Source organism: Anneissia japonica, unplaced genomic scaffold, assembly GCF_011630105.1.
Source record: "Anneissia japonica isolate Jap-2015-1 unplaced genomic scaffold, ASM1163010v1 scaffold288091_len1417266_cov198, whole genome shotgun sequence".
In the NCBI taxonomy this organism is placed as follows: Eukaryota; Metazoa; Echinodermata; class Crinoidea; order Comatulida; family Comatulidae; genus Anneissia; species Anneissia japonica.
Window position 1 is genome coordinate 1,286,830 of NW_022684833.1, and position 11,191 is coordinate 1,298,020.

The following is an 11,191-nucleotide window of genomic DNA, read 5'->3' on the forward strand; positions in this document are numbered from 1 at the left end:
TTTAGAATTATCAAACAATACGAAATGCTTATTAACTCTAAATGTTTATTTGCAATATTGGTTAATTCCTGTCAATTTAATTATGTAATTATAATAAAGGTACAATTCAGGATTGATGTATAATCCAACTTTATTATGTGGGCATTCTATTATACTCATATGGGGTACGTATTAAGACACCTAAGTTTAGCTGAACAAAATCTAAAATTCAACTACCACATATAACATGCAGGATAGCTGTATACAAGTGAAAGCAACTAACAAGCATTACTACAGCACATGACAACATATTATAATCCAATCCGATCCAGTCATTTATAAAGCACCTTTCTTTAAAGATATGAACTGCTGCACCCCACAAAAGTAAGCACCTTACAACCCACAGGTAGTCATGATCAATGCCCAACCCAAGCACAGAACAAAATTGAATCATTAAAACGTTGTACAGTACATGGTAGAGGATGGCAAATAGTCAAAGATTCATGCAAGACAGGATTTAAAGTAAGTAAATTTCAGGTAAACCTAATATCTTAATTTTAATGGTATACAAACCTTCTAATTTTGCACCCATTTGTGATTTAACTACACCTTCGTGATCAATCCTTCCGCTATAAGAGTTACGTCTGCTATGACCCTTGCTCTGACCTATAAATGATGTTCCCTGTAGCCCTGTAGGTACCTCTTGGATTACTTGCTGACGTGTACGAGTGCATATCAGAAGAAAGCCAACGATAACTACTTCCACAAGCATCAAGATATAGTGACCTTCAAAAACCTAAAAAATAAAAGTATATCGATTAATATCTATGTTGAGGGCAATATTTGTGAGGGAAATATTTAGGTTGAGGGCAGTATTTGTGAGGCTAGTATCGAGATAGCCCCTTCTTCAAATAACCACAACCATTTTAGCAGTTTGCAACCGCAAGGAAGAAGTGCTAAAGAAGAACAAACACATTAATGAATTGAAGTGAAAGAACTGAAATCAAGACTTCAAAGCTATAGCCCTCACCTCTTTGTATGCATTTTCAAGTGTCATATTGATATTATGAAGTGAAGCCTTTAGTTGCTTTATTTCATCCTCAAGGATCTTTACTTGTTCTGTTTGTATTTGTTCCTAGAAGAGAAAAAGCAAAAGAATTTTATTATAATTATATATGCCTGTCAACAAACCAAAACTATTGTTTATACACACAAACACACACCCATTTACTACCAGGGTCAATGTTGCATTAATTGGCTTTGATTAAAATATATTATGATATATCATAACATCACCATTTTTGATGATAATCATTATCATTATAATTGATATTGTCATCCTTAACATCTGCATCATCATCATCATCATCATCACAATTCAATATTTACCAAGATTCTCAACCTAGTCATCTTCAATCCCACTCATCTACCTCCTCCCCTCCTTTTCATTGTCATTCTTCTTCTCATTGTCATTCTCCTTCTGGCCCTATTGGTGTTGCTCTCATCACCTTTGTCGATGCTCTGACCCTACATGTCACATCTCAACCACTAAAACCCATGGTCTTCAAACTTATTAACATCATCAACACAATCATCCTTAATAATTATCATTACCATGATTTGCATCAGTCCAACCATAATTCTCAACCTCATCCTCATATTACCATCAACAAAACAACAAACCTAAAATAAATCACTATGACAGTATCAAACCTTCTCCTCAGCCATCATTGCGTTCTCATAGAGCTTGGCCACTTTAGTATCATAGCTTCTTCGCATGTCATCCATCTGCTTCTTATAACTGAAAAGACAGAGAAAGTACTACATTGTATAGATCTTTCTTTTTTTTAAATAATTCAATAATGGATATGCAAAAAGACATTTTGTTTCAACAATTATTTTTTGAAAATCAATATACACACTATAAGAAAGAAACATTAAAATTATATAAAGTTTTCAAAAAGAGGTCATGAAGAGCAGACATAAAAAAAATTAATATTGATAATGAAGTTAAGGTTTCCACCTTGGGAAAAAATAATTGTACAATATTAGACAATCTCTCTCAATGGTTGTGTGTCAATGAGTGTGGCTTTTGGAACAAGTAATAAGTGATTTGTTGGGAGAGAAATCGCAGAAAAAATAATTTTTAATACTTACCGTTGACTGAGTTCCTGCAAATAAAGAGTACTTAGAGATAAGTTGACTTCTAAAGATTTGATTCGATTGTTCAGTCTCATAAGCACAGATTCCTTTTGGATCCCAAGTCCAAACTGATTAGAGAATCCATCACCAGGAATTGTTTTTGATTTTCCGTTTGTACCATTTTCTTGTCCATTACCATCATTAGGCTTTGTGGAGCTGCCAGGAGCTGGCTCAGAAGACTTGATTGGAACAGAATCAGTGCTATCAGGCAATAAATGCTCTTTGATATCTGATGCAGCTGTGTCTGATGGTTTTGAAATGTTGTCATTTCTGGATGGTTCTGAAGCAGGCTCTTTGACTGGGTCTAATTTAATTTGTTGTGTCTCTGTTTTTATCTGATCATCTTTCTTATCTACAGTCAGTGAATTCACATGCATGTCTGACTCACTGTCGGCTACTTTTTTATTGGTGTCTATCACAGAATCTTGGATGCCACTTGAAGATGTCTCAGTGTTTACTGGATCTTCCTTTTTACTGAAGGATTCCTCTTGAATCACATCATTTGGTTTGGTTTGTGAGCTCACATCTTTGCTTAGCAATTTGTCCTCAACATTTTGAATAATGTTACTAGGCTTTTCTTTATCAGTTTCTTCTACCAAAGGGATGTTATTTTTTTGGGTGTCACTCTCCATTTTGTCAGAAGAATCTCCACTGAAAGGAATATTTTCAATGTCAGGCAAAGGAGGAGTCTCTTTTGTGGCATCAGTACCTGATGGCACACTAACTGAAGGAGTGCTCTCTAGATGGATATCAACACTTTCTTCTGATGGAACATTAATTGATTGGACATTAACTGATTTCACTGTAGTTGACATACTGGCAGCACTTGCTTCAATGACTTTACTGATGTTGGCAGAAGCTTTCCTTGTTGTACTGCTACTATTGCACTTGCTTATGTTAGGTGCCCTAAGAGTGATGGTTCCATCGTAAGTCCGAGTTCTGATTGAAGCATCGTGGCAGCAGAAGTAAATCCCAAATTCAAATATTGATAGTGCAACCAGATGGCACTCATGGAAGATATCTGCATAATGAGGTCTGAAGCTATACTGGCATGACTTGCACACAATACTCCATACAGGTATGGAATGAGTTGGGGTGGTTATAGAGTCTTGGTTTGTTTTATTAGCAGCAGATTCTTTTTGTGGAGGATTTTTATCTGTTGATGTCTTGATAGTTTTTATTTTCTCTTCAGTACTTTTCATCAGCTTTTTCTGCATCATTTGATGTTTATTTCTCAGAGCATTAATATGGCTTCCTAGAACACTGTTGAATTATAAAAATAAAAAAGAAATCTTAAATATACAGTATGTAACATCCCAATATGTAATAATTGTCATGGCTTAGGCGACTGAGCATTGAGAATTTCTACATAATCAACAGGAATAGAGGAATGACTGTATAACTGCCAATTTAAACACATACACATTAGCGCAGAATGCTGTGTCATAAGACAATAATATATATTTTTTTTTTATCTGAATATAAGATTGGTGTTAAGTTACTGAATATCTGTAACTTTCATTGATGGACAGGAAGATTTTACCACAATACTGTAATTATATTAAAAATAATTATAACAGGTGGTTAAAAGAGTTTTAAAAAAAATGATATATTGCAAGCATAATAGACCTTTCCGGAGTGTCAATCAAACTTAACAACTGACCAATCAGAGCAGTACCAGGAATACGCACACATCTCACAAACACATGTGTTGTCCCACAAATGCACATGTTTGCATATGTTTTTACATTGTTGTTATGTGAGACCTTAGCAACTGTTTCCAAGGGCGGGGCTAAGTGTAAAGGTCTATTATAACGGTGATGACAGCAATTAAGACAATTATTACCTGTTGGAATGTGGAAAACAGGCAATAAGCTCATCCTCTTGAACACTTTCTGGCTCATTAGGAATTCTTGCTTCACCTAAGTATCCACAACAGAATTAAATACATAATACATCAATCTCTATTTTTGAGCTACATATGCATTAAGTATTTACTCACCTACCATCAATGACATTGACAGTGCTAGACTATTGTGCCTAGCATTACTCAAAGTACTTTCTTGTCTTTGAAAAGCAGCTTTTAAAATTTCTTGGCTGTTGTAATATTTAAATTTGTTGATATTTTTCTTTGTTAAGCTTACGCACAGTAGGCCAGTTCTTTTGAACTTTTCTTTTCACAAGATACATTTTTTTTATTTTACTCAGTTATAGTTTACTCAGCTCATAGCTTTTGATGTTAACATAAAAGCTTCATTCAGTGATCTAAAGTATCTTAAGATCTTGTGACACTTGCCCTAAATGTTATCATCTACTTACTGTATGAAATATAAATGGCTGTGTCACACCACATTCACATCTAAATATAGCTATTAGAATGCTCTGTATACTACTGTAGATAGAACCAGTTTTTAACAAATTGCCTCAGAGAACTATTGATTAATAATGTTTGCCTACCAAAGCATGCTTCATTGAACGCATTGCCAACACCTGGGTCTTTGCTCTCACCACGGAATGCTTTTGCTGCCTTCTCCACTATCTTGATCACACTGTCAAAGATTCCATCAGCACTGGTGTCCTCTGGTGTGACAGTTGGATGTACTGGAAGCACTTCTAAAAATTTTTGTTTTTAAGAAAATTTAAAGTAAATTCATTACGCAAGATTAGATTAAATGCAAGTTAAGAAATTATACAGTATGTAAATATCACATTAATAATGTTCACGTTTGTCCTAGAGATCTTCATACTGAAACACAATGGATACCGATAAAATTGTCTTTAGATTTGGATTGGAGAAGCTAATTAAAATCATACCAGGTGGGCTTGCATCAATCTGGTGATCACTTTCACTGTCAATTTCTTCCTCCATGCTGGTGCCAAACACTCTAATATCAATGAAATTCCAGTAACAATTATTCATTATTTTTGAATAACAGATTTCTTCCAAGGTTTTCTGCATAGTTCTCTTAGTAAAGTATTGTAAAAATAAATTGTAAATTAATATTATCTATACAGTAATAGCAAATGAAGTAAAAAAATGTATGTAATCTTTATTACCTTTTATCTATTTATATGCTATTACCATGTTTATTATTTTATACTTTTTATATTATATTTTTTTTATATTATTTAATTACAATATCAAAACCACACCTTAGCAATGATATTGGACAGTAGTGCTCCTTTCCAAAAAATGTCAAGAACTCCACTTTTATGAATTTTGTAAACAGCGTCTCATCATGGATCGGAAAGGTTTGTGTAGATCGTTCATCTCGTGCGTGGAAGAGGCCTATGTCCCGCCAATATGCCGTTGGATGCCTAAAAAGGGATTTGAATGGAACGATTTGTTGTGTTATGTCCATTAACACACCTGGTAAGCTTAGACTAATTTCATTTCATTTCATTTATTTAACCGAAAACAATTACAATATAAAAGAATAAAACAGTCACCAAGAACAAAAAAGATACAATAAATGTTGGTCTCTGATTCCCCACAAGGGCCGACGGGATAACCAAAAAGTAAAATAAATTACTGTCAAAGTGGGTCTCCATCCGATGTGGAGAATCAGAGAACAGCAAAACACAAAGAGAATGTAATATAAATATAAGTTACAATATAGAAAATAATAAGCATTTAAATTACAATCATTCAACCGTTAGAAGCATCCTTTTATTATTTTTAAAATATATACTTATGTAATTTGAGTTTATTTTATACAAATTAGTTAATGATAAAATTTTATATATACATAAATAAAAAATGCAAGCAAATCGGATACAATAAACAAGACACTCAGAAGACTCGGTATTCAGACATGCCCAAGCATGATAATTGCAGTCATCTTCCAACCAGTGCCATATCCAAGGGCTGTCTCTTATACACATCTAGATGTGTATAAGAGACAGACTCAATACTGCTAGATACGCCACTGCGGGAGGTTATCCCAAAGAATGGGAAAGTGATTAAAAGTGGAAAACTTAAAAGCATTAGTCTGGGCAAAGGCATGCCTGAAAATGCATAACATTAAGTTGCAAATGACGTAAATGATGATTATGTTTTATAATAAATCAATGCAAATCGGGAAGAACAATAAGAGACCAAGGGTTCGCTCTCTATTACCACAGAAACTGAAAAATATTAAAAATCTCCCCTTATTTAGGTTTTACATCATCTGTTGGATATTACTTATCATCAAATTGATATAACAACTGATCTACCATAGTACATGTTGGTTGCAAGTATCTCACACACTTAATTGTAGACTGGATTCCAGTCCCTAAATTTTGTCTTAATCAGTGAAAACGCTTAACATTAAATCGATTGGCACCAATGGTTCCTTATTTGCATGGTGTTCCATACTATATACATTTTTTGGGTTTTTAATTCCATCCAAATTCAACGAAATAACAAGTTTCTCGACATAAACAGATGCTAGTGGCACTCTCCAAAATTACCTAATATTAGGAAATATCAGTATATTACAGATTTGTGGCAAGTATTCTAATCCACTACTTGCTATTAATGAATTTTAAAAATTGAATCGGAGTACAAATGAAAATATGGAGCTTTCATATTTTGCATGTTTACTATTTTAACTGGAATTTTTTATGTATATATTGCAACCATTTATTTCCTTTTAAAGGATGAAATAAATTGAGTCTGAATGGAACGAAAAAAAATTAATCATGTTGCCCTCATGACATACCTATCGCTGGTAAAGACCCTGAAGCTCTCAGGTGTTGATGAAAACAGTTCCAAATTGGCAATCTCAACTTTCTTTACCTGAATAGGTTCACACATTTCAACCATGAACCTACAAAATAAAATATAATATTTGATTGAATAAAAACATATAAAATTCATGTAAATTTCATGCTCTAAAATTTAAAGGTTCCAGGAAGGAAATTTTACAGAAATCATCAAAGTAACTACAGGCAACAGTTTCATGCTTGTTGCCAGGAAATCCTGTATTTTATGATGCCAAAGAATACTTGAATGGCAATAATAGAACCTGTGCAAATAGTTAAAGGTACTACATGTACAATACTTTTAGCACCATAAGTGATGGTGTAAACCTTTGCACTATGCAGCTATAAGGACCATTACCATCTTTATATCACCGATGGAGGTGTTATAAAAGATAACAAGTAGTACTTATACAGCTATATAATGCACAGCGTTTATTACTTGTTGTTATCATCTATGCAAAATGTATACAGTTTCTTAATACCAAGTGTATAACATAATTGCGTATATTATTTGCAAAAAAATAAAAATCAGTTACCTATATACAGTATAGCAACTACATAGCATATGTCATAATACCAGTTACATGATGCCTATAGAATAGCAGGGGTTCTCAAATTAAGCATTCAACATCCTGTGATTGTGTACTATACAACATAGCATTGCTAAGCAATGACCCGATGACCTTTAGAATGTACATTACAGTTTCTATAACTAGTAATATATAGTGCGAATGAGAGCCATTGTAACATTCACACTCCCCGTAGATAGATGGATCATAATGCAGTGCATGTTTTAACTTTTTTTTTTATCTCTAAAAAGAAATATCAAAACTAACATACATGATATGCAAGAAAAATGTGATAAAACGTATATTAATTTACTAATAGTTGACTTGCCATGTATTTGCTTAGGTCTCATGAAAAAGTAACATTGATTTGAAATGCAATCTGGTGTCATTAAATTTTATTGTCAATGAAACACATTTTTGTTAATGAACCAACTGAATGAAAATAACACTCAATGACAAAAATTGAATATGCCAAAGATAAGACAGAATAAAAAAGATTTAATGATTCTTTACCATATTTTAGCTGTGCATGGGTTCAACATGTACTCATCTTTATTGTTGGACAGGATAGCTGATGCTGTTCTTTGACTCTCCTTGTTAGAATCTATGATTTTGGCTCCGCAGTCAGCAGATGCATAGTTTTTATTTGACAGCTTTGTGCTATGTCGTGGTACAGGAACAGGTTGACCTTCGTAGTTAGCTGAGGAGGAAAAAAAACGATTATTATTTTAGTCATTATTTCAGGTACAAAATGGACTTGTCAGAAGGTGTGGGGTGTACAGGGTGGGGGTAAACCAAAATCAGACCTTTAAAAAAAAGTGAAACAAAATGAGATCATAGAGAAAAAAATGAAGATGGGGTTGTTATTGAAGAAACTGTCTTTCTTAATGAGGAGCATATTAGAAAGAAAATAGTATACTGATGAAAATATCCACTTGACAAACATTGATGACTACCATGTTACATTATTTTTTTTCATTTCATTAATAACATTTATACACAAGTGATTAAACATTTCTCAGAAATTTCCATTAAAAAAATATATATTTTGTTCTATATTATTTATTTTGTGAGGCCATTCTTCAAAAAACATGTAAAAATCAGAGTCAGAAAATTACAATATCAACATGTATTATGAGCATGTGGCTAGTATTAAAATGCCTTCACTGTAAACAGAAGGTACAAAAGACAACCATTGAGGTATACCCTATTATAGCTCTATGGATATACCATGGAGGAATTAGTTTAGTAATTCCTCCATGGATATACATACTGTAATCATACAAAAAATTATTTCAATGGAAGAACCTCCAATGTCCTGTAAAAAGTGAATGCTAGAATGATACTATACAGTAGGTACTGTACACTCTACTACAATAATATCTCCATTTGACTAATTTAGGCTAACACCCAAATATATTCTTTGTATCTGTTGTAAAAGCTGTACTTTAAATGGATTTGTTTGTATGGTACATGCACCATAAACAAACTTTAGATGCATGGCTCCCCCATTGACTAATTCAGGCTAACACCCAAATATATTCTTTGTATCTGTTGTTAAAGCTGTACTTTAATGGATTTGTTTTTATGGTACACGCACCATTAGATGCATGGCTGGCCAACCAAATACAGACAAGTGCACTTACTAATAGTTGTTGTGTTAAAAATCTCTCGTTTTTCGTTTTTCTTGAGCACTGCATGTAGTAAATTACAGTATGTAATTCATGTAAATATTTATCCTAGGATAAACAATCTGCTACACATAATGCTGTTCTTACTATACTCCAGTACTAAACTTCAATTGGTATATTTATATCATTAAGTAGGTTCACCATGTAGTTTGTTTATTGTTGGATAAGTAGAAGTACATTGAGCTCTATATGACCAAATACCAATAGACAAATTGAAGGATTGATTGACTGAAGCATCAATTAATTGATTTATTAATATGGCAATGCATTATATTAATTTTTTTAAAATGCACAGGGATGATGTTAGTTGTAGAAAGAATTTTAGAATACAAACCAATTACCATAATTATGTTTGCTTAATAGAATACTTTATGTAATTTTCTGAATTAGTTATTAATATCGATTTTTTAATTTTTTTTTGTAGAAGGCATTACCATTGATTAATCTATTAAATAATGCAAATGTCATACCTTGCATTTTTTCTTGTTCATTTAATTCAAGCATCTGCTGCTTCCACTCATTAAATGATAGCATTGGGTCATCAACTTCCTTTTTATCAACTTCCTCTTCTTCCTTCTTCTCCGTCGTGTCTTCCTTTTGATGCTTCTCAACTGCAGTACCATTTGTACCCTCTGCGATCTCCTCATCATTTGCCACTTTCTCCACATCGACTGTCACTCTCTCCACATCGACTTCATCCTTTTTATCTTCTGGTTTATCACCCTGCTCTACATGTTTTCCATGTACTGTGATTTTAGTTTCATCTATGTTTTGAATATCAATGTTTTTGTCCTTTTTATTTGAGTTTGTTTCATCCTTATCATATTGCACATTTTCCCCATGTTCACCCTTGGAAGCACTTGGTTTATACTCTTTTGAAATCCTTCCTTCGATTACTCCCTCTCCTCCCTCTCTTTCTTCCTTATCTTTCCCAATCCCCTCTTTTTTCATCTCTTTTTCAAAATCCAGCCCAAGAAACTCCTCAAGGTTTTTCTCAGTTTGAGCAGTAGAATCATCAATAAAGTCTTCTATATTTTCCTTCTCTTTTTGATGTTCTTCACTTTTATGTTCCTCTTCTTCAACCTCTAAGTTGTCAGGAATTTGAGTAATTATTGGCAGTGCTATTTCATCTAGAGGTTTACTAGGTACTTCCTGTTCTGCAGCATTATCCACTCCCTCTTCAGTGTGGCTAATTCCTTTTTCAACACTTCCTGGTTGTACCCTAGAAAAATAGAATTTAAATTCCGGGCATAAATATTATGTTTTTTATGTGTGATAAATAAATGTTTGTAACATTCATGAACCATAGTTTTTTTTGGTTTATTACTATTTTTTAAATATATAATAATACCAATAATTTTATTATTATTTTTATCCAAATATTTTATTTAGCAATTGAATACACATACTGTATTATACATGACTGAGATGCAAATAGAAATAAGAGAAATAAAAATGCATTGATTTTAAAATGAATGTGTGTGGATTAAATAAAACATTGATAAATGAATTTAATGAAAAAACAAAAATATGAAAATGTATACAGGATACTATTACACATGGCCTTCTCATAACTGAAAAAATAGTGTGCACTTTTAAATATGCTTTAATATGTGATTACATCCTAAACCGATTGTAGATTGTAGAATAGAACTCAGTACTCAGGATGACTACAAAATTCAACAGCTTAGAATTTAATACATTTTGGGCTCAAGATACATTAAATGTTAGCTTGGATGACAAAACATGTAAGTATACCCTACAGTAAGGTAGACAGACACTGCAACTATATAAATCTTGAATTCTGAGTAATATGATAATCATACCTTTCAAAATCCTCCTTAATATCTTGAGTGCTATTTATAGCTTGTTTTGATATAGAATCAATGTTGTTAGCTTCATGGGTGGTGTCGAATCTAAGTGAAAAATACCAATGTACATTTAATTACTCTCACACAGTGCAAAATGAAATGTTTTAAATTCCAATGTAACTTAATAAAC

General features: G+C 32.8%; 1 protein-coding gene across 1 annotated transcript in view; it reads right to left on the reverse strand.

Annotated features, from left to right (window-relative positions):
* Positions 1-552: 552 nt before the first annotated feature.
* The window catches only part of LOC117108001 (SUN domain-containing ossification factor-like), a gene marked incomplete at its 3' end in the record, with an annotated part of 20,795 nt that continues 10,156 nt past the window's right edge, over positions 553-11,191 (reverse strand). Inside the window, 12 exon segments of the mRNA XM_033249823.1 lie at positions 553-775; positions 1,010-1,114; positions 1,693-1,780; positions 2,137-3,444; positions 4,028-4,103; positions 4,639-4,794; positions 4,996-5,066; positions 5,335-5,499; positions 6,888-6,995; positions 8,013-8,199; positions 9,661-10,412; positions 11,017-11,106. Coding sequence (XP_033105714.1) covers positions 553-775; positions 1,010-1,114; positions 1,693-1,780; positions 2,137-3,444; positions 4,028-4,103; positions 4,639-4,794; positions 4,996-5,066; positions 5,335-5,499; positions 6,888-6,995; positions 8,013-8,199; positions 9,661-10,412; positions 11,017-11,106 — 3,329 coding nt within the window.